At 38.9% G+C, this 24,702-nt stretch overlaps 1 protein-coding gene and 1 non-coding gene across 3 annotated transcripts in view; one reads left to right on the plus strand and one right to left on the minus strand.

The window, feature by feature from the left end:
• Positions 1-7,395: 7,395 nt before the first annotated feature.
• NCBP3 (nuclear cap binding subunit 3) overlaps positions 7,396-24,702 on the minus strand; it is a 28,180-nt gene continuing 10,873 nt past the window's right edge. Inside the window, exons 4-14 of one of the 2 annotated variants that reach the window (XM_032849008.1) lie at positions 20,352-20,477; positions 18,317-18,445; positions 18,019-18,095; positions 17,181-17,289; positions 15,218-15,317; positions 14,820-14,923; positions 12,722-13,013; positions 10,994-11,148; positions 9,383-9,544; positions 8,377-8,539; positions 7,396-7,904 (exon numbers count right to left, since the gene is read on the minus strand). In XM_032849008.1, coding sequence (XP_032704899.1) covers positions 7,796-7,904; positions 8,377-8,539; positions 9,383-9,544; positions 10,994-11,148; positions 12,722-13,013; positions 14,820-14,923; positions 15,218-15,317; positions 17,181-17,289; positions 18,019-18,095; positions 18,317-18,445; positions 20,352-20,477 — 1,526 coding nt within the window. In that variant the 3' untranslated portion in view covers positions 7,396-7,795. Of the gene's footprint in view, positions 8,540-9,382; positions 9,545-10,993; positions 11,149-12,721; positions 13,014-14,819; positions 14,924-15,217; positions 15,318-17,180; positions 17,290-18,018; positions 18,096-18,316; positions 18,446-20,351; positions 20,478-24,702 lie in introns of both variants that reach the window. The other variant, XM_032849009.1, reaches the window with a different exon arrangement.
• On the plus strand, positions 23,051-23,157 carry LOC116862013. Its single transcript, XR_004381581.1, has one exon. It is a non-coding gene; the product is annotated as a U6 spliceosomal RNA (small nuclear RNA).

Raw genomic sequence — 24,702 nt, forward strand, 5'->3', positions numbered from 1 at the left:
ATGAGCACACATATAGGTCCTTTGAGCCTATCTGAGATTAACTACTGTCCCCACAAATCCAAACCTAAGATTCGAAAGGAAAGAGCCAGACTGTGTTCTACAATGCTTCTGTTTGGCACCTCATACAGGTTTTAGACAAATGATAAGGGACCAACTTGAGGGATATTCTACAACACAACTGGACTGAACTCTTTAAAAACATCAGTATCATAAGACAAAGGTTAAGGAATTGTTCCAGGTTAAAGGAGACTAAGGAAAGGAAACAAAATGCAGTGTGATCCTGGACTGGATCATAGACCAGGAAAAAAAAAAAAGCTTTCAAAAACATTACTGAACATTATTGGGATAGCTGGCAAAAATGAAACATGTATCTAAAGATTAGATACTACTGTACTAATTAGGTAAAATTATACATTTCTTAAATTTGATAATTATGTCATTGTCATATGAGAAACTGTCCTTATTTCCTAAGAAATTTAGGAAATGTACACTAAAATATTCAGGGATAAATGGACAGGTGTATGCAAGTCACTCTCAAATAGGTCATGCTTCAGAGGTGGGAGATGGGGGGACAGAAGGCAGGAGGGAAAGAATGAATGATAAAATATGGCAAAATGTACTTTGTCCTATCCTTGAAACTTTTCTGTAATTTTGAAATTATTTCAAAATTGTCTTAAAAGTTACAGGATGGAGAAGACCTGTTCAGCAAGAGATAAAAGTACTAACTGCTCCCTGTCTTGAGAGTGAGTCAAAAGCTCTGTTATCTGCACTCACCAGCGGATACGGGGCAGTTGCCCTCGTCTTGCCTCATCGCCTCTGGACACAGAAGATGTTCTAACTACCCATTAGCCTTCTGAGTCCTGAGAAGCTGGGTAGAGGAAATTTGGAAGAGTGAGGACTTACTGAGACAGGACTGCTGGCAAAGGGCACCTGGGGGAAGTCTCAGGAACAGTAAGAATCACTGCCATTGACTGAGCACCAAGGAGGGAATGCCAGATTCAGTGCCAAGGGCCTTCCATGCAAAGCGCTCATCTCATCCTAACAGCCAACCTACTTGGTTATCCTGATTTCCCAGATGAGGATACTAGACTGGAGAGGTTAAGTAACTAAGTAACTAAGGCCATATGGCTAGTAAGTGGCAGAGTTGGGACTTAAGACGTAAGCACATAAAGTCCCACTTCAGTGCTTTCCTCCAGTATCAGGATTCTGAACTACTACAATCCTCCTACCCTCATACCCATGGGTCTAAATTCCTCCCATTCATGAGCTTTTAAAAAGCTGAGACCTCATTTCACAAACATATGCTGGGATTTTCACATTACTGGGTGTCATGAACTCAATTGTGTGCCCCACTGCCAAATTCATATGTTGAAGCCATAAAGCCCCAACTTGAGTTTATTTGGAGATAAGGTCTAAAGGCCTTAAGGGAGATAATTTAAGGTCATAAATATATGGCCCTAATAGGCTTAGCAGTCTTAGAAAAGGAAGAGAGATCTTTCTCTCCATGTGCATGTACCAATGGAAAGGCCATGTTAGGGCACTATGAGAAGATGGCCATCTGCAAGCCAGGAAGAGAGCCCTCATTAGGCCTTTCAGACTGTAGCCTGTGAGAAAATAAATTTCTGTTGTTTAAGCCAGTCTATGGTATTTTGTTATGGCAGCCTAAACTAATACAATAGACTACCTCCTAAAAAGCCTCCCAAATAAAACACTTGATGTGTGTGTGTGTGTGTGTTGGGGAAGGTGGGCTTAGTGGGGAATAAGCAAGGGAGAGAATCCTCTTTTTCTTCTGTAACTGAGGGGTTGGTTTATGGACTAAGGGTCCAAGGGCTTAGGCCTCTTGCTTGCCCAACTTCCTTCCTATTCAACTTAGGTTTCTAATGGTCTTTACAAAAGTAGAGCAAAGATCCTAGAACTCACATTAGCAATAGAAAGAAACCTGGAGACCATCCCAGCTGAGCCCTTCATCTGACAGACAGGGAAACTGAGGTCCAAAGAGGTGAAGGGACTTTGATTCAGTCTTCTCCAGTTTGTATGTGCAAAAAAATGAGTCCCCAGGGCTTCAGGCCCAGTCTGACACTATTCTATTTGACCATCCTCCAAAGACACTCTACCTGAGCTAAAAGTGCAAACTCCTAGGCTTCCTGAGTACTCCTTGCCAATGACAAGAGGGGATGCACACATGATTAAACACACAAAAAGCCAGGAAGGGATAGGAAGGTCATGTATCCTCTCCTGCCAACGGTGTGGGCCTCTTGCCTTCACTAACCTACATCAGTCAGTAGTGAGGGTGACAGGCAATTTGTGAAACACAAAGTTTCACCTACTAATGAATCTGGTCACGCAAAGAGGGCCTCCGAACTGCTGAAGCAAAAACAGGTAAGAACCCTAGGACAAGGAATTGACTTTGGCAGGTTAATACCACCCACACTCTAGTTTTATTTATAGCACAGAAAGTCCCACTTCAGTGCTTCATAATCTGAAATAGGCTTTTGAGCCAGCATTTCTCTAACTGTTCCCAGGAATATCAAAATCCTGTGAAATGCTCATAGAATTTCATTTAAAAAAATGCTACCATATTTTTTCTTCTAAGATTTATTTTATAAACATGTAAGAAAAGTTCTGGATTTTCATTGGTCAGATTATACAATAACATTCGGCCTTGAAGCAAGTGTGATATTCTCAAAATTATCAAAAACATTCTGTCCTTTTAGTTCTTAAAGAAAAAAAAAGGCTTTAACTTCTCATTTGCTTCCTGTTATATAAAGTTTAAAAGCAAATATTCGTAACCAAATTTATTTGTACAGCAATTAATTAATCTGTGAAGCCATGATTTGCTGTTAATGTTAATCCAAACGGGCTGTTAGCATTTCAGCGTAACTTTAAGAATGCTCTGAGTGAGAGGTGGACTATTACTGGAGGCCAAAGAGCTGCTGCCTGAACAAGTTGTTTCTCTTTGCCTTCTTTGGACTGCCACCACTTTCCTCTCCAATAGGAACCAAAGCTAAGAACTGACTCAGTAATTACTCCTTGGGGCCTCTCATCCAGCTGCCAGCTTCCCTTCCTGCTCTCCTGGGGCAGATGAAGGCTTTCCAAAAAAATATTCTACATGATGCTCTTGCAAATTCTTTACACAGCAGGTAAACTTCAGCTCAGATATGGCCAGATCACCAAAATTTGAATTTTATGGAGGTCTAATTAATGACATTTTTTTCTTATACAGTTTATGCACTTCTAAATAATATTCATCTTTTTTCAATCTGGTAGTGTCAGCTAGAATTCGACTAGCCTGTAGGCAAAGGAGTCAGAGCTGGATTGTTACCATAATTCACTCATTTACCAAACACTTTTTAAGTACTACTTACTCTGGACTGGCATGGTGGGAGGATACAGAGATAACAACATGAAGACACCGGCTCATTAGGAGCTCACAGGCTAAAAGGGAAAATAAAACATGAACATCAAGTATCGTGTGTACAAGGCAGAAAACAAGGACTATCCTGTAAGAGGACCCAAAGGCCTCAGAGAATGAAGCTGTTCCTGCAGCTGGGGGACTTACACATTCACCGCATGTTTACAGATAACCTGCCAGGTTTCTCTAAGACTGGAGAAACCCCCATGAACAAACCAGACCTGGTCCCTGCTCTCACGGAGCTTACAATCTAGCAAAAAAGACAAAGTAGGAATAGGACATTACAATTCAGTGTATAGGTGTGCTGGCTTTGGGGGACAGTTACAGAGATTTGGCATCATACACACATTTCTCTTAGGCAAACACAATGGTATATTTTCCTGAAAAAGTTGGAAAAAAAAAAAAAAGGAAAAAGCAAAGCAATTTTAAGTCATTTGGGCCATTTCACCTCCATTCACCAAAGGTAAGCTTGTGCCCTGCCACACCTGTGGCTTGTTACAGTTCCCAAGAGCCTCTTCAAAAGTGAGTTGCTTGCCTGAGTGAGTTTAACACCTAAAAATAAGTGGTTTTTTTTTTGTTTGTTTGTTTTTGTTTTTTTTTTATTAAACAAAATATGGCCTTCATTGTAGGCCAATCACTTCACCTGTAACTCAACCAAAGAAACTATGGTCCCACACAGGCAGGAACCCATGATGCTGGTTTTCAACATGGCACCTTCCCCAGGATTTCCAAGTGGAATTTTGATTACGCTCCATTTTTATCTTAGCTGTGACTATATAGCCCAACCCTAAAATGAGCAGAGTGTCATTCATGGCAGTACTGTGGGATACATAGCAGGGGCCCATAACCTGATTCTGGAAGTTGGAGGCAGCAACCTGGAGGGGCCTTTAAGTCCTTGAGGATGAGGGAAAAGAGAAGGCAAAGCTTAAGTAGAAGGGAGAAAGAGCCAGGGGAGTGTGTCACTGCTAGGGAAGAAAAGCACTGAGCAGATTTTGAAAGACTGGTGAGATCAAGATGGGTCCAAGGAACTAGTGGGCACAGGGCAGGGGAGGCGGGGAGAACTGGCCAAAGATACCAAAAGTTAAATTCTGACAAGTCTTGTGAACTATCATTGGAGTTTGGCATTTATTCCAAGGACAATAGTGAAGCTTTGGAAAGGTTTTACGCAGAAAAATAACAGAAAAACTTTAAGAAAGTTCATTCTGAAGCACAAGAAAAGATGCCCAACATCATTACACATCAGGGAAATGCAAATCAAAATCACAATGATACCAATTCACGCTGTGAAATAACAAGCGTTGTCAAGGATGGTGAATAAACTAGAGCCCTCATACACTAATGGGGAAAATGGAAAATGATGCAGCCATTTGGGAGAATAGTCTGGCAGTTCTTCAGAGGGTTAAGACAGACTGTATGACCCAGCAATTCCACCCTAGTTATATAACCCAAGAGTAATGAAAACATAACCACACAAATACTTGTACATAAATGTTCCATAGCAGCATAATTCACATCAGCCAAAAGTGGAAACAACCCAAATGTCCATCAACTGATGAATGAATAAAATGTATTGTATTCATACAATGGAATATTATTCATTAACAAAAAGAAGTACTAATACAGGCTACAACACAGATGATCCTCAAAAATATGTTTAGTGAAAGAAACCAAGCACAAACGCCACAAAGTGTATGACTCCATTTACATGAGCGTTCAGAACAGGCAAATCCATAGAAACCAAAAGCAGAGGTTGCCAGGAGGGGAGAGGAACTGGGGAATGATTGCTAATGGATATAGGGTTTGTTTTTGGTGATGAAAATATTCTAAAACTGACTACAGTGATGGCTGCACAACTCGAATATACTAAAAGCCACTGAAGTGTATACTTTATTTTTTTTCCTAGAATTTTTTATTCTTAAATAATCTCTACACCCAGCATGGGGCTTGAACTCACAACCCAAAGATCAAGAGTCGCATGCTCCTTCAACTGAGATAGCCAGGTGACCTCGAAGTGTATACTTTAAAGGAGTGAAGGGGTATGCTATGTAAATAATAGCTGTCAAGCTGCAAACAACAACAAAAGTTCATCCCAGCTGTAGTACACAGAACAGAGATGGAGGGATGCGGTATGGGGAAGAGATCAGGGAGGAGGCTGTCACAGGGATAAAGTGGGAGAAGACAGTGATTTGAACTAAAGGGAAGGGTTCATGGGACCAGACAAAGGGGCCAGAGGAGGGCTTGTCACAAGCTCCACAAGTTCTCCTGGGTAGCTGGCGTCTCTCCCAAGAGGGAAAGTAGGAAACAGAAATGAGGTATCTGAAATTACTATGAAGCAGCAAAAATGTATTTGCAATCTCTTCTGCATAAAGACTAAGAAGAATATAGAAAAGTGTGTCCACATACATAAGGAGGACCCAGGCACAATGAGCTGCCACTAAGGGACCATCCTGACAGTCCACCCTCACTCCCAAACTCCAAAGAAAGGGCCTGGGCATTCAGAGCACGTGTAAGATGTTGCAAGATCTGAGTGCCTGAGTGTGGGCCAGAGAGTGAGAGAGGAGGTGGCCAACAATAACTTGGGGAAGTAAAATTTTCTAAGGTACTTTTCTGGGGTCTGTATATTTGTAAGAATTGCAAGGCTGCCCAAGCAGGCATTTTTCTTGGTTAGATCAAAGGCCCAGTTTTGACTACATACCACCACCTTTCCAGAAAGCATTCCCTGATCTCTAGCAGGAGACTGGCAAGGGCTATTAGACCATGGGATGGATGGGCCCAAACTACTGGTGGAAAAGGTCATGATTGGCAAACACAGAAGAAGGGCTTTTTTAAAATACTGCTGAGACCACATCAGTTAGGACCCTGACCACAAGGATATTTCTGTCCCACAGAAGACCCAGAGACTGTAATGGAAATGGGATAGGGATGAATCCCTGACCAAAACCTCATGCATGCCCTTCTGACCCTCCCCACACATGCAAGAGAAACCAGTGCTGGCCAGCCCACCACAACCATTGCTTCAGGAAGAGTAAAACACCACTGAGATGCACCAACAAAGTCAGAAGCTCTGGTACCAGCCCATTCATTTGCCAGATGGGACAGATGGAACAGAAACCAGGGGTTGGCATCCAGGTCTCTGACTCTCAGGTCCTTGTTCTTCTCACTCTACCAAGTCCCCAAACCTTGCCCCGTCTCAAGAATCTGGCTCTCAGCTGCATGCTCCACAGAACAAAAAAGGGAGGAACCTCAGAAACAATAGGTCTCAAGTGGCAGAGAACCATCTCTCTCCAAGAATCCACTCCAGAAGTGGAAACATACCATAGTTACAGCCTCTAACCTTTCCAAAGGGAGTGAAAAGCAGGTTAACCAACAAAACATGGTACAGTACAGTTGCTGCAGCTCTCAAGTCCCGCAGCCCTTTCCTTCCTTTATTAGCAGCAGTGTTCTGCATTCAGTCACACCACACTGTAATCAACTCTCAATGCCACAAGCAAAGATCCTTAGAATCCAGAACTATACCAGGTACTGAAACACTCCAGACAGGTGAGGAGTTGTGATATCACAACGGGACAAGGGCTTACTCTAATTCTTAAGTTCTAGTGAACTGAAGTGGAACACTATTTTTAAGCCTGCAGAAGAATACAAACATTAAACACTTCAAAATAAAGATCAAATAGGAAGACAAAATAATCTACTGCCTTTAAAATAATCTGAAAGGAGTTTAGAAGTAAATGAGAAATAAACTAAAATTTCTGTAACTATTATCTTATTTGGCAGTTTTAAAATTATCTTCAGGTGCCAGAACTTGGAAATACAAAGAATAAATACTAATGTATCACTTCTGAAGTGATAATAAACAACAGGACCCCATCTCAGATGGATGGATTTTTTTCCTACAGTGGCCAAAAAGCAAGTCTGAACACTATATACAACAGACAGACTATACAATTAGGATCATTTAAAAATAATGAGACTCCTCTCCTTGCCGTCTTCCAAAGTATATAATATATATTTAACAGCACACATAAGACACCACTTGAGCTTCCCTTGTAGTCAACAGGAAGTATTTTCACATATAAAAATTAAAAATTTAAACTTTTAAATCATTAATATTTTTAAACATAATACAGACTTAAAAATTGTTCAACATTAACCCATGACCCCACCCCTAGCACAAAATCCACCCCAAATCCAGAAGTCACAGTTTTTTGTTCCTAAAAATCCCACAGCACTGAACTTGATCTTCACTTTTCAAGCTGATTGCTAAGAGGCCCGTAACAGAAATCCCCAGGGAGGAACGGAAGCACGATCGATGCTGCATCTCTTATCTACCTGGGCGGCACTGGTGCACCTCTGAGGTCAGGTCCATGAGATTCGGCCCCCACACTAGGGTCCCGGAAGGGTGAGCTGGCAGCTTCCCTCATCTTCCCCCTCGAAGGCTGTCCAATAAGCACCTGGGAATTGACTTTTCTTGGGAAAAGGGTGCTGGTAACAGCTGTCAGGGCCAAGGCAATAGTGAGAAGTTCAGTTCTCTGCTCTTTGGATGAACTGTGTAAAACATTTCTTTAAAAGACACAATGTTAAAAATATTAAGAAAAACGTCTACAAAATCTGGAGGGCTGCCTTCTCCTCAAAGGGTAAAGCTTGTGGGGTAGTGGGGAAAGAACTGAGGGCCCAGAACTCTTACTCTGCAGCAAAAGATAGATAGATGCCCTTCAAAACATGTCACATTCTTAACATGTCTTGCTGAAGCAGCAAGAGCTGAGGGTGACTGTGTAGGAGCAGGAGGGGCGCCAACTCCTGTGGGGGGTGGGAGGGGAAAGGTTCCTACTGTGCACCCAACCCTGCATGAGAATGTCAGATTTTAGGGCAGCTGCCATTAGCCCCAAGGGCATCAGGACTCTGCCTCTGAACCAGAGCTGCTTTCCCGACTAACTTCAATCTGGAGAGATGGTAAGTTATCTAACCGGCTCTTCTTTTGGCGAGACTGTTCTTTCTCCTTTATCAGAGCCCCCCATGCCCTTTGCAGCTCAGAGTCATCTTCCTCAGTGCCTGGTGCCCTGTGATCCACCTTCTTTGTGTTCTTTTCTTTGGTCTTGGGTGCAGATCCTAAGCGCGTCCATAAACTACCTGTTTGGATGAGAAGACATTTCAGTTTTGGTGGTCGATCAATGCTGAGAAGCAGGGTAATACTGAGGAAGAAGGGGCACTGCCCTTCTTGAGAGGGATCTATGGCTCTTGTAACCTCTGTGCAGCATTAGGAAGATAATCTCATTTCCCTGGCTATCATCCCTGCCTGTGAACTGGGGGATCTGGACCCAGTTGGGGTCTCGCAGCTAGGGGACGTGTGCCTCCCGTGTGTAACAGAAACACCTGGGAAGCTGCTTATGCTACACCTGCCCCTCCCTGGTGAGACTCACCATTCTCTGTAGAGCTTCATTCTGCCAGGAGTGGGCCATTCCCAGATCATTACCAGCTATAAAGTCTGCAAACTGGTAGGCCTGCTACACTGTACACTTTCAGAGATTTGGCCCACTATCCCACTATACTTTTTAAAATATACTTTATTAATATCTAACAATAGAGAAATACGTGTTTAGAATTTCATAGCATACTACACCATAAAGGCAATTAAACATTTTATTTATAAAGAATTTAACAATGTGAAAAAGGATCACAATAAAATCCTGCATGAGCAAAACAGAATATGTATATTGACAAAGATGTGAATAGAGACTTAAGCCTAAAAAGTATCTGCGCTAAACAGAAAGAACAAAGGTAGGTTTTTTTTTTTCCTATTTTCTAAATTTTCCATACCCTTATTATTACAATTATGACAACGACTATAATGGAAGAGGAAAAGTAACTTATTTTTGACATATGCTGTTTCCTGCCTTTGACCAACAAAGTATTTCTATGCTATAGTCTGCTCTTACCCAATTCCTATCCCACTCAGTTTTAAGTGTTACCAACCTGATTTCTTCTCCCGTGTATCAGAGTAGAGGCCTTTAACATCTTGTCTGGGAACACCCAGCCTACTATGTACATCAGAAAAAGGCTCTCTCCGAAAGACTGGATTACTACTAAAAGCCTTTTCTGGAGAATACGGTCTTTTTCCTAACCGCTGGCGTATATCTAGAAAAAGAAAAAAAAATATATTACTGTGACCAAACATGCGCTTTGCTAACAATACTGTCAACCTGAGATCCCTAGAGGACCTGGTGCCAAATCTCCCCAAATGATGACAAAGAGCCTTACAAAATCAAACTTCTAAAATCCTTCTCTCTAAATAATCAGTCTGGATTCCCCTAGGAAAGGTCAGACATAGGGGCTTTCAGTGGAAAAGAACTGCTCCAGAAAGGAACTTCTGCCACAAAATCAGCTGTTTTTGTTTTTTGTGCAAGTGTGTGTGTGTATGTGTGTGTGTTTAAGTAGGACCAAGCATACCAAAGAATTTACAAACATTTCAGCTAACAAACATTACTGTAAGTTCCCTGAGGGGAAACCTTTCAACATATAAAGAATTCTTAATAAACTTACTATATTTAACAGTAAATGTAATGAGATTGACAAAAACCAAAGGATCAAGGGAAGATACGTCAAATCAAATTTGTTTTTCCTCCCTCCAATCCCTCCAGAAATCTGTCCTCTCGAGTTCCCTCTAACAATGACAGCATGTAAACAACATGTTTATTAGCAAGTCACTGTACTGGGGCTTTCATCCATCTTGTCGTCTCAGAGAGCAGCATCCCCAACTTTCTGGTTTCTCAGGCCTGAGCCTTTTGGCTTCTTTCCCTTTGCTCCCTCACTTCCTAGTGCCAAGTCTTCTTCCATCACAAGGTTTGATGTTCTCATTCATTCCACCTCTACTCTCCCTGATCTAGTTCAGGCCCTTGTTACTTATTTGACTTTCCACCCTACCCCATCCTGCCACAAATTTATCTTTCTAAAATAGATATAAGATCAGGTTACTTCCCACCTCTAAAAAACAGGTTTGCTAACAGAGATCCCACTCCTTCCGTCAGCCTTGCTCTAAAGCCACTTTCTTTAAGAAGCCCTGCACAATTCCCCCCGTAGATCTACCTCCTCTCTATTCTCCCACAGCCCACAGCTTATAGATGTATCAGAGCACTTACTCCATTCTGTTTTGCAATGGAATTACCTGAATGCGTGCACTTGTGTTTCTCCATCTAAGTTCTATGCTGACTTTGCATCCCCTCCAAAGATTCTAACACTCCCAGCATCTAACCCAGGGTCCAGCACATAGCAGGCATCGCCAAGTACCTACTTTGCACTTGTATACTATCTAGTTCAAATTCTTGACCAACAACTCAATTTCTATCATCTTTATGTATAAAGTATATCAATGACATACAGAATAAAATAACTGGGACAAAAATATTGAAAGCTAATACTGTGAAAGTATGATTATTTTTCATGTCCTAAAGTTCCAATACCTAATGCAAAATTTAGAAGTGATGAACTAGGACAACTACAGCAGTTCATTACTGGCAATGTTTTATCCAAGGACCTATCTCTGTCCTGATTTGCTTTCTGGAGCTCAGAAACACAACTGAACAATACCTGACTTAGTACTGCTGCCTGGTGGCCGTGGACGTGTGTGCTGACGTTTTTCATCTAACAGATGTCGGACATCTACAAACTTCTCAGTTGGTAATTTGTTACCAATTCGGTTTTTGATATTGCTTGTGGATATAGTATCTGCCCTCATGGAGTTCCTTTAAAAAAGGAAAAAAAAGGTATAATTAACCAGCTTCAACTATGGGGTAATGACTATGCAATAATCTCATATACTTTGGAGAAAACAATTTAAGAAGCCCAATTTAATATAGCCAATATTCACTCACAAATACCATATACCAATAATTATTTGTTTACAATAACATATGATCAGCCTGCTGTAAAGAGATCAATCAGGGCAAGTAGGTTTCTGAGTTTTCCAGGGTGGTTTCCACAAACGGTTCTGTAAACTATCAAAGAATGTGTAATTGTGAATCCCAGTCCTCTCCCTTCTAGGACAAACGTCAAGTAAGGCCTGCAAAGGGCTCACAGATCTCTGTTCCCCAGGCTGTGATTTTGCTGTAGTCAAGATACAAGAGTCTACAGTAAAGGGCAGACTTCTCTGTCAAAGACATCTGCTACCATGCTAGGCACCAGCATTATTCTGGCAGCATTCAACACTGGAAAGTTCTCTGAAAACTAAAAATAAGGATATGAACAAAGCCATACAAAAGAATTAGACTGAATTGTTTTTCCCTTCCCCAAATACACTACCAAGAACACTTAGAGAACCCCTAGACCCCAACACTTTGAGTTGTGCATATGCTATCTGCCCTCAGGAATCTGCTCATCCCCACTAGTCATCGAAGAAATACACATTAAAATACGTATTTTTTGGTCCACAAAATTAGCAAAAATTAGAAAGACTGGTTAAGACTGGTGAGTAATAGGTAATAGGTTATAAAGTGAGTAAATCCTATTTGGAGGGAAATTTAGCAAAACCAATTTTTTTTTTCAAGATTTATTTATTTTGGAGAGTGAAAGAGAGAGACCACGCACATGCGAGAATAGGGGTGGGTGGGGAAGGATAGAGGGGAAAGGAGAGTCTTAAGCAGACTCCATGCTGGAGTCCAATGTGGGGTTCAATCTCACAATCCTGAGATCATGACCTGAGCTGAAACAAAGAGCTGGATACTCAACCAACTGTGCCACATAGGCACTCCTAGCAACATCACATTTTTAAACATTTATGTAGTTTTGTGCAATAACTGGGATTCAAGAAATTTATTTAGTTAATGCAACAGTAAGAAAATAGAAACCTAAATGTCTTTCAATAAGGAACTGGTTAAATAAATCACGATAGTTTCAAACAACGTACTATATCTGGGTGAAAAAATAGCAGAAATCTTCGGTATATTAAACAGAAAGAGCACACTGCAAAACAATATAAATACAACTTCATTTTTGTAGAACTATATAAATTCTCCATGCTTTATATATAGGCATAAAATTGGCAGGAAAGTTATTAATTCAATTGCTAAGTTGTTATTTTCGGAAAGATGACATTATGGGTGATTTTCACTTTCTATTACTATCTCATTTTTTATAACAAGGACTACTTCTGGTATATTTACAAGAAAAACTGGATGCTTTTATTCAAATTCTTCAATGAACTGATAAGAAAACAGATAAAAGCGATTATAGAATGAAGAGGAGTTAAGAGAAAGCTATGAATTAGTATTTAAAATAAAATTAAAAGGTAGCACTGCTAAAGAGAAAAAATATTTTTACCTAATATTTTTCAACTGAGATTCCACTTCGTCAGCATACATGGTCATTTTCATGCTTTTCTTTGGTGAAGGAGTGGAAATCATTTTCAGTTCTAGATCATAGTCCATTTCATCGGAGTCTGAACTGCTGGCACTGGACTGCCTAGATGTGCTCCGTTCCCGGGTCTGCTTGAGAGCTGGGAGCTCCTCATGGTACTCCACCACCACCCTGTCATCTGCATCCATGTCCTGGTCCTCCTCTTCTTCCTCCTCTTCTTCCTCTTCAATGGGTTCCTCTGGAACATTTACTAGTCCTAAGAAATTTAACCAAAAAACATTAGGAAAAGCACTAAAACTAACAAGTCTGATTTTCTACTCTACATTGGTGACCTTTTCAAAAGGTGGGGTTCCCAGGCCCAAGATCTTACTGGAGCATTATCTATGTAAGTGCCAATCTAGTTGCCACCCTGATACCTACAACAGAAGAATGGCTAGGTAAAGTATGATCTAGTAACTTGATGGAATATAATAAAGTAATCTAAAGTACAGTCGATTGTCATTATTCATGAATTCTGTATTTATAAATCAACCAAATTTATTTGTAACTCCACACCAACACTTGTAGTGTTGTTTTCTTGTCATTTGTGAACATGTGCATAGTGGCATAAAATTGAATCATCAGATGTGCATATTCCCAGCTGAGGTCAAATGAGGCAACACTCTGCTTTCTTGTTTCAGCTCTCATACTATAAACAAGTGCTCTTTTTGCAGTTTCTTAAGTGCCATGCTTTTCATATTTTTGTGGCTTTTGTTGATTTCATTTAAAATTTTTTAAAAATGTCCTCTAAGTCTACTGCCAAAGCTGTCTAGAGTTCCTAAGCCCAAGAAGGCTGTGATGTGCCTTATAGAATAAACATGTGTTAAATAAGCTTTGTTCAAGCATGAGATACAGTGCTGTTGGCTGTGAGTCCAATGTTAATGAATCAACAATATGTATTAAATAAGATGTCTTTAAACAGAAACACAATCCAAGAAGGTTATATATTGATCAGTTGATGAAAATGGTACGACCAGAGTCTCTGAACGGTTTAGTATTCACTATATCAATGATCACAATGACTTTATAGAACATAACCACTATGAATAATGAAAATCAATTGTAACTTTAAAGTTCATGGAAAAATGCTTTTAAGTGGGAGAAGACTATAAAATATATGTTAACAATTCTATTTATTATGAAAAGAGACAAGTAAAAAAAATGTAAAGTGAAATCAGTTGTTTATGTCAGAGTGCCAGAATTAGGGGCAATTTGCTTTTTAACTTAATACAATATAAAGATTATATGATAAGAATATCTTAGAGTAACTGAAATTAGAAACCTGTAACTGTGTAACAGAAAAGTATGTGCATTTTTAAAGATGCAGATTTCAAATATACAACTTTGGATATATGCATTAAATAAAAATGATAGACTTCACCTGTCCCTGTTACAATGATAAACACGTATACATGTTATCCCATGTTTGTATGCTGACTTAGCAGTTCTACAAAGCATGTAGAAAATTCTACAGATTAGATTAAAATTAGAAACAAATCTTTATAAAAACATAATGAAAATGCTTCTTAGATAAGCACCAAAAGAAAGAAAGAAGGAAAGGAAGGACAGAACAAACAAAATGAAACCCAAGTCATAATACTTAACAGAGGCATTCGTGTGCACAAGCCAATAAGCATAAAACATTAGACACAGCAGCCTATTTTTATCATCAGACAAAGAAATAATAAAATCAAGTCATCTGATAAAATAACAAAAAATTTTCATGCAGCTTTTGATATTAATAGTAGAAAAATTAGATTCCTATAGAAAATTTTATTTCAATTTTTCCTATGTCACATTTGGCCTTTTTTGTTAGAACAGCTTTTATTAAATCATTTGACCTCTTTTGTATGGGCAATTTAAAATTAATCGTGACTTGACTTACTTTCCTATATGTTGGCAGAGGGTGAGGGCAAGGAAGAGAGGATGATAAAGTTTGGAACCTTAAAAGACTGTATTAAGAATAAGAATATGATTTCGGGAGCCAAACATGTGTCTACCCAAGAGCTGAGCAGGCAACTACCGGAATGTCGGTGTTTATAGGATGTCAAGCCAACGTCATCCCCAATCAGGGCTCTCTTCTTGATCACATCCCGCTGAATGCGACGGGAATGATATCTTCGCTTCCTGCAACATTCCAAAATAAGCACATCGTCAAAAACCAACAGGAAGGACTTTGAAATCCACTAATTAAATTCAACTACACACTGATGGAATGTTAAGTACTGAAACAGAGACATTCTATGTGAAACTAAAACTCAGCCTTTCATACCATTTACCCCAGAGTTAAGAATCTTGAACTCTTTCCTCTTGTCATCCTTTGAGTGCACACATGGTGTTGACATTCCACTGCAGAATACCAACTGAGGGATTAAGAAAAGCTTAAGTACTACTTGAACTACTGTAAAGTTTTAGACTCACCAAGAATTACTAAGAATTCCTTTCATGCCTCCGTAATTTGGATTCCCATATTTCATATAATACTGACTTCTTCTGGCTGCTCCAAGTTCCTTTTTGTCATCTAAAAATTAATTACGACAGTTACCTAGGATTTCCCACTGGTATGAAGACAATGTTGAATGGTTTAAAAATATGTTTTCCATAGCGGAGGTCAGATCAGCACAATCTGCCAACAAAAGGGAAAGATATGCTACAAATATTCACTCTCAGTGCCTAAAAAGCAGTGCAGTATAGAGCAGGTGGAGCAAAATAGAGATGAATTAAGTTAAGCTGCTGTTAAGGAGCTGACTGACCTCATAGAGAAAATATTATTAACAACAACAATAACACAACATACAAGGTTTCAGGAAGCTTACGAGAGCTTTAGTCACTACAGCTGTTGAAGAATGAAAAGGGCTTTCTAGAAGAGGTAGCATTTTTCCTGCTCCCCTGAAAGACGACATTTGTTTCTGAATGACAACACTCCAATAACAAAGAATCAGTATTAAAGAAACAGATTATACATAACTCCATATATCTCGTAAAACATTTTTTCCAATCTATCATGACGTTTCGTAAAAATGGCTTAAAGCAAACAGCACTGCACCATTTATATAGAATATATCACTTTCATCAAGTTAAAATGCCAGTTAATAGAAAGAAAAGGTGGTCACTGATCATACACATTTTCGTTGAGGCACTCACTGATTACAGAAGATGAATACCAAGGCACACGTATCCAGGGCTATAAGTGAACAGTGGCACGAGCCAGTATGTGCACCCTTTAAAAGACATGCCACCAGCTGCTTGGAGAAATGGCTGATTCCAGATCTGGGACAGGGATAGTACATGTTGAGTATGGAAAAACAAGATGTTTTACTGTGCCATAAAGTATGAAAGTGTTCAAAGAATCATGAAGGCATGTCAAAATAATACAGCTTGAATTCAAGGGGCTCCACTGGCCAAATCCAAGAAGATTTGTAAATCAAAACAAAGACATGAATGAATAACCCACTGAATAAAATAAGACTCATGAACCTAAACTGGTACAATTAAGTAAATAAGCAAATAAATGGGTAAAAAGAAAAAGGTTTTCCTTAAGCACAATGCCAACTAATAAAGAAATGTAGAGTTAAAAAGTCATCAATGGATGCTGAGTGGAAGTATGATGAACCAAAGTCTATTTACATAATCTCAAAGTACCTCCTGCCAATTTCTGTATTACAAACAGAAAACAGGAGAAACCTGGCAATCATTACCTTAACTGAGAAAAGCTAACATCTCCAAACACAGGACAAGTAAATATCACGTGTGTCCTGACATGATGCACTGCAAATGACACAACAGCACTTCTGTGGTACTCTTGCCTAATATGCACAGTTTGATTCAATCAGGAGGATATAGTAAAAAAACAAACTGAGGGGCAGTCTATAAAATAACGAGCCTAGACTCTTTAAACATGTCTCAGTCAAGAAAAATGAACCAGAAGTGTATTCCATATTCAAATTTCATATATATTTTAACGCACACCAGAATCATTGTGCACAGAGAGCCTAGGAGGCTTTTAGGTCCTTAGAGGATAAGGCTGAATGGTACTACTAGCAATGTCCACGAGGATATTGCTGTGGTGAGTAAGAAAGTAATTTAAAAATGTTTTCATAGTTCAGAAGATAAAGTGGCTGAAAAGCACAGAGAACAAACTAGCTTTAAGAGAAAATAACTTATTTAGCCAGAAATCACAAAAGTATACAAACAGCTAACATTCACCTTCAAAGTGTAAAATTCAATTCAGGCAGCAAGCCATCATTGCACAAGCATAGAACATTATAGTTTGAAGGGACTTTGAGATTACTTGACCTAACTTCCTCTTCAAAAGAAAAGGATGTCACTCAAAAATACATGACTTAGAATAAAACTAAAAATTAATGCCAAATACCACATTTACCTTTTGTAGCAAATCTCATGAATAACCTATTTCCTTTAGCAAGTTTGTTGGCTGGACGAAGATCATTTCTTAGCAGAGACTCTTCTTCTACTTGAGACAATGTGTCCAACTTAAGAAAAAAGAGCATTTTCAATATAAACATTAAAGCTTCTTTCATATTTATTCAGTAGCAAAGTCACCATTGGGAAAGCATTCTTTAACAATTCTTGAAGCAGGACAGCACATGTTCTTCTGAAACATTCCTAAGTCAGAGGTCTTCCCTGAACACCTTGTCTAAAGGAATAGTCTCCATCATTCCCTATCTGCTTACCCTTCTTTACTTTTCTCCATAGCACTCCTCACTTTCTGACATTATATATCTGTGTATCTGTGTATTGTCTGTCTTCTCCACTAGAATGTATGTTCCAAGAGGGAAGGACATTGGTTTGATGCTATATCCACAGGACCTAGAATTTGGTATATAGTAGATACTCAATAAGTATTTTTTAAATGAATACACTTTAATGTATTAAATAACATATTTAATGTATTTAATAACAGCACATGCCCCATTAGGAAATATTCCGTCATTTGTTTTTTCTTAATTTTATTGATTAGGTAACACCTCATAGTATTTCTCAATAAAACCATTTTCTTTTATACAGAAGAATGAGTACTATTCTAAGATTTCAGGAAAAGTCACTCATTACAGCCATAAGAACTTAAAGCCTGATATAATCTCAAAACGTTCAATCAAAGGAAGAACACAAATTAGTAAGTCCTTAAGCCTTAAATAAAAGAAAGTGAACAGTTTTTTTTTACACTATAACCTTGTTTATATCTTTGCCCTATTACTAACCTCTATATCACTTGAGTTCTCATCTTCAACTTCTCCTTCTTCAGCCTCATCATCATCTGAACTGTCCTCCTGCTTGTCTAAAATACAATATAAGGGACAAGATGAAACTTAACATAACTCCATCTCACGTAACTTAGAAATCCATTATCTTCTCCTATATACTGATGATCCAAAGCATCATAGCTTATCTTAGAAATAACTGACAATGAGATACTATATAATGCTTTGCAGAGAAACCTAAACCAATGGTGTAAAGAACAAGACTTTCAGCCCTAAAGCCCCTCCTTTGTGTTGTTACCTTTTTTACTTTTCTCAGATGACCTGTCCTCATTGGCATCCCTGGTTCTTATCTTATCCAGGGCTGGCAGAGAGCTCATATTGATAAGGGCTCGTGTGGCTGTCATTTCATCCAGCCAAACCACATTGCCTAAAACAAAATGTAAAATAAAACATTACATCATACACATATGGTAATTTTTTTTTTTTTTAAACAGAGACTGCAACATAATCATTGCTATGGCCTCATCTAGCTACAGATCAGTATCAGTAAATGTATGAACCAACTAATGAAAGCAGTACAGAAGAAAGTGGCAGTAAAACCTCTTTGATGAAATTAGCCTAGAGCTGCATTCCCAAACTAGGTTCCACAAAATAACTGTATTCCATGAAAATAGGGTTCTGTATATTAAAAATGCCTGACTCAGTAAGTATTATGTAGTGTTAGTATTCTTGTGATGATGATGATGATAACAAGAAGACCACTGTCAAATGAATTTGGATTAGCCTTTATACTACTGCCCTCTACAGGGAAGCCGTCTGCTGTACCTTGTCATTCAGACATGCCAAATGATTGTTTCCTACTGTAAAGTGTGGGTGATGATGGTATCCATGGAATATATACAGTGGAGCCATGACAGCCACTTGGCTTTGTAGCAACTAATTTAATCTGCTTCTTTAAGCAAGAGAATTTAGCAAGAAAAAGATGTTGAGAAGTCTTATAGAAAATGAATCTACTTAATTTTATTTAAAGCAGTATTTCTCAAACTAAAATTACCTTTACATTCTCAGTTTCAGATATGAAGATCTACAGATTCTCACTTTTGTTACAAACACGTGATGTGGCCTTGGGCAAACAATTTTCCTTCTCTGTTTCTCAGTTCTGATGTTCAACATGAGTTAGTAAAAATGGGTAAGTCTAAAGGGTCTCTCTGATTCTAATATCCTTTAGCTACAGTTTTAGTAACATAGATCAGGAGTTAGCAAAGGAGAGCCAGCCCACCACCTATTCATTTATTTATTTGTATTTACACCAGCTTTATGTAGGTATAATTAATTAAATAAATAATAATAAACTACACATAAATAAATACCAACTACAAATAAATAAATAATAAACTACACATCCAACATATTTTTTATTAAAAAAAAATCTGTGGAAAGCAGGCAGGCTCATTCAGTAACATACTGTCTATGGCTGCTTTCATGCTACAATAGCAGAGCTGAATAGACATAACAAAACAAAGACTGTATGGCCTGCTAAGCCTAAAATATTTATTGTCTAGCCCTTTATAAAAAAAAGTTTGCCAACCCTTGATTTAGGTAGTGTAAGTTAAGCAAAAGGAAAAACGGAGAAAACTCTTCAATTCTGTCATGTTTCTTCTTTCAATGCTGAATCAACATCTTCAAAAAAAAAAAAAAAGTGGCAGGGAAAACCAGGCAGCTATTCAAGGTACAGCCTAGCAGGTCAGCAAGCTGGCAGTAAGCAAAGCCAGACTAGAAGTGAATTAAGACAAGAAGCCAGCAGAGTGGTTACCACAGGTTCTATCAGACTTGGGAGTGGGGATGCAAGTAAAAATAATAGCTAGGTCAAGCAGGTGAAGTTTCAAAGCAAGCAGAGATGAGAGGTTTCATACAGTATCAGAAAGTTCCAGTTTAGGTCTAGATTAGATACTAAGGCAGACCCAGGCCTGTGAAGACCAATATGGGAAGGTGCAATGACAAAATCTAAAGCCCTGAATACAGAGCCCCAAGTCTATATAGTTGGATCCACAGCTTTGTTGGGAAATTGTGGGAATTAAAGAGGCCTCAATCATGTACACAAGACTCAGAGGCCAGCAACCAACCTCCTAGATTCCTGGTCATCACATCTGAGCTGACTTGAAATACTCATGGAATATGATCTGGCAGACTGGCTAAGGCACTGTGATTCTCATCAATGGGCATTCTTTCTCCCCTAGGCTAAAGGCAGAGGTTAGGGAACAGACGAGTAGTCTCAATCACAAATATTCACCATCTGAGATGACAAAAACAACAAAAAACTTGAGTGTACTTACAGGAGGTATCATCCAACCATTCAATGTGAGCAGGAGGATATTCTTTAAAATAGGAAAAGATATCCTGGGTACTCATCTCATCTACTCCACAAATGTAGATTGTCTCCAGTCTCACTTTGGGGATTGCTAGAAAAACAAGACAAAAAAAAGATGATAGAATTTTCTCACCTGCTACTGCACATCCCACCAGCAGCCCTTTGTAACAGTTCAGATAACCTGTATTTAGAAAAGAAATGTGCTAGAAAAGATGACAATTATTTCAAGAGAAATGAGATATGACAGTAAGGTATGCTATTTTAATTTTTATCACAGAGCAACAGCATTAAACAAATGATCTAATTCAGAAAGGTATATTAGGCTGAGAAAGATTAAACAAATGGTATTGTTAAAAAGATGATACCTCTCCCCAAATTAACCTGTAGTAATTAAAGCAAGACCAAATTCAACAGGGTTACTCCTTCAACCTGACAAGCTGATTCTGTAATTTTAGAATATATGTCAAACAGAGATGTGCAATAGCCAAAACAATTCGGAAGAGACGCTGCTCCTGAATATAAAGCAAAGTATGAAACTAGAGTAAATAAATCCTACAAATCAATAATAAAATGATAGCCTAAAATAAAAATGAACATGAGCACACATTTCACACGAAAGGAAATACAAAAGACCAATAAACATATGAGAAGATGGTTGATCTCACCAGTATCAGGAAAGTGCACATGGGAAACAGAACATGAGATTTCACTGCCCATATGTTGTTTAGTACAGCCACCTTCATTAATTTGCTAGATCTTCTGGATAGTCTTCTGCAGCTTCTACATGTTTGCTGTTTTACCTTGTGCTTTTTAGGTTATAGAGATGGATGGCTTCTTTCCCTAAACTTCATGGTCCAACCTCTGCTAGCTTCAAACTTTTCTTCTGCAGCTTCCTCACCTCTCCCAGCCTTCATAGAAGAGTCAGGGTCTTGCTCTGGATTAGGCTTTGGCTTAAGGGAATGGGCTGGTTTGATCTATGCAGACCACAAAGCTTTCTCCATAGCAGCAAAAAGGCCGTTTCACTTATCATTCGTGTGTTCACTGGAGTAGCACTTTTAATTTGAGAAAAACTTTTCCTTTGCATTCACAACCTGGCTCTTTGGGACTAGAAGCCTAGCTTTTGGCCTATCTTGGCTTTTGATTTATCTTCCTCACTAAGCTTAATCACCTCTAGCTTTTGATTTAAAGTGAGAGACATGGACCCTCTTTTCACTTGAACACTTACAGGCTGTTGTAGGATTATTAACTGGCCTAATTTCAATATTGTTTTGTCTCAGGAAATGGGGACCCAAGGAAAGGGAGAGAAACGGGAGATGGGCCAGGTGGTGGTGCAGTCAGAACAAGCACATTTGTCGATTAAGTTATCCATCTCATAAGGGTGGTTTGTAGCACCTCAAAATAATTGCAATTGTTAACATCAAAGATACTGATCACAAATCACCATACCAAATACAATAATACTGACAAAGTTTGAAATATTGTAATAATTACCAAAACGTGACAGAGATTTGATGTGAGCAAATGCTGTTGGATCCACAAACCTTCAATTTGTTTAAAAAAAAAAAAAAAAGCAGTATCTGCAAAGTGCAATAAAATGAGGTATTCCTGTATAATATGATGACATTACAAAAATAAAACAGAAATGCCACCATACGTTTTCTAAGGGTACGTATTTGTGTATACAAATACCTAAAAAAAGGCCTAGGTACAATTCATACTGATAACAGTTACTACCTCTAGGGAGGAAGAAAGGTTGAAGGCTATAGTCAAAAAGGAACCTAATGAAAGACCTGAAACACCAATGATGGAAATTTAAGTTGATGCAAAGAAATGGAGAGACATCTCATGCTCATGGGTTGGAAGAACAAATATTATTAAAATATCTATATTACGCAAAGCAATCTACAGATTTAATGCAATACCTACCAAAATGCCAATAGCATTTTTCATACAACTAAAAAGAACAATAATACTAAGATTTGTATGGAAGCACAAAAGATCTCGAATATCCAAAACAATCTTGAAAAAGAAAAACAAAATGGAAGTATCACAATTCCAGAGTTCAACTCATATTACAAAGCAGTCGTAATTAAAACAGTATGGTACTGACATAAAAACTGACACAAAGATCAATGGAATAAAAGACAAAAACCAGACATAAATTTATAATTATATGGTCAATTAATCTTTAACAAAGGATGAATGAATACAATGGAAAAAAAAAAAGAGAGTCTCTTCAACAAATGGCATCAGGAAAACTGGACAGCCACATGCAAAAGAATGAAACTGGACCACTTTCTTTGACCATACACAAAAATAAATTCAAAATGGATTAAACACCTAAGTGTGAGACCTGAATCCATAAAAATCCTTGAAGAGAGCACAGGCAGTAGTATCCCTGACATCGACTGTTGCAACATTTTTCTAGATATATCTCATAAGGCAAAGAAAATAAAAGCAAAATTAACTAATGGGAGTACATAAAAATAAAAAGTTTCTGCAGAGCAAAGGAAATAATCAATAAAACTTAAAGGTAACCTACTGAATGAGAAAAGATACTTGCAAAAGACATACTTGATAAAGGGTTAGTACACAAAATATATAAAAAAATTAATAAAACTCAACATCCAAAAAATGAATAATCCCATTTAAAAATGGGCATAAGTGTTTGCTTCAGCTGCACATATACTAAAATTGGAATGATACAGAGAAGATGAGCATGGCCCCTAAGCAAGGATGACATGTAAATTTGTGGAGCCTTCCATATTTTTTAATGCTAAGCGAAATAAGTCACTCAGAGAAAGACAAATACCATCTGAATGTGGAATTTTAAGATTTTATGTATTTATTTGACAGACAGAGATCACAAGTAGGCAGAGAGGCAGGCAGAGAGAGAGAGGAAGGGAAGCAGGCTCCCTGCCGAGCAGAGAGCCCGACGCGGGGCTCGATCCCAGGACCCTGGGATCATGACCTGAGCCGAAGGCAGCGGCCCCAATCCACTGAGCCATCCAGGCGCCCCTGAATGTGGAATTTTAGAAATAAGACAAAGAAGGGAAAAAAAGGAAAGAGAGACAAATCAAGAAACAGACTCTTTTTTTTTTTTTTAAAGATTTTATTTATTTATTAGACAGAGAGCGAGAGATCACAAGCAGGCATATGGCAGGCAGAGACAGAGAGGGAAGCAGGCTCCCTGCTGAGCAGAGAGCCCACTGTGCGGCTGAATCCCAGGACCCTGAGACCATGACCCGAGTGGAAGTCAGAGGCTTAACCCACTGAGCCAACCAAGAGCCCCAAGAAACAGACTCTTAATTACAGAGAACAAACTGATGGTTACAGAGGGGAGGAGGGCACAGTGGATGGGTTTAAGAGGTGATGGGGATTAAGGAGTGGACTTGTGATGACCACAAGGTCATGTATAGAATTGCTGAATCACTATATTGTATATCTGAAACACTGGAATTAAAATTAAAACTTAAAATAAAAAGGACAGGAGACATGAACAGACATTTCTCCAAAGAAGACATCCAGATGGCCAACAGACACATGAAAAGATGCTCAACATCACTCATCATCAGGGAAATGCAAATCAAAACTACAATGAAGTATCACTTCACACCTGTCAGTATGGCTAAAATCAAAAACACAAGAAACAGTAAGAGTTGACTAGGATGTGGAGAAAAAGGAACCTTCTTGCACTGTTTTGTGGGAATGCAAACTGGTGCAGCCATGGTGGAAAACAGTATGATGATTCCCCAAAAAGTTAAAAATAAAAGTGCCCTACATGAGGCGCCTGGGTGGCTCAGTGGGTTAAAGCCTCTACCTTCGGCTCAGGTCATGATCTCAGGGTCCTGGGATCGAGCCCCGCATCGGGCTCTCTGCTCAGCGGGGAGCCTGCTTCTTGCTCCTCTCTCTCTCTGCCTGCCTCTCTGCCTACTTGTGATCTCTCTCTCTGTCAAATAAATAAAATCTTTAAATAAATAAATAAATAAATAAATAAAAGTGCTATACAATCCTATAATCACAATATTGGCATTTACCCCCAAAAAACAAAAACACAAATCCAAAGGGATATATGCAACATTATTAATAATAGACAAATTAAGGAAGCAGCCCAACTGTCCACTGACAGATGAATGGACAAGAAAGATGTGGTGTATACAGGCGTGCCTGGGTGGCACAGTTGAGCAAGTCTTGGTTTTGGCTTGGGTCATGGTCTCTGGGTAGTGGGATCGAGCTGTGTGTGGGGCTCTGGGTGGAGTCTGCTTCTCTCTCTTTTTCCCTCTGCCCCTCCTGCTCATGCTCTCCCTCTCTCTCTC

The sequence above is a fragment of the Lontra canadensis genome, unplaced genomic scaffold (genome assembly GCF_010015895.1).
Source record: "Lontra canadensis isolate GAN:19392208 unplaced genomic scaffold, GSC_riverotter_1.0 scaffold217, whole genome shotgun sequence".
NCBI classification, from domain to species: domain Eukaryota; kingdom Metazoa; phylum Chordata; class Mammalia; order Carnivora; family Mustelidae; genus Lontra; species Lontra canadensis.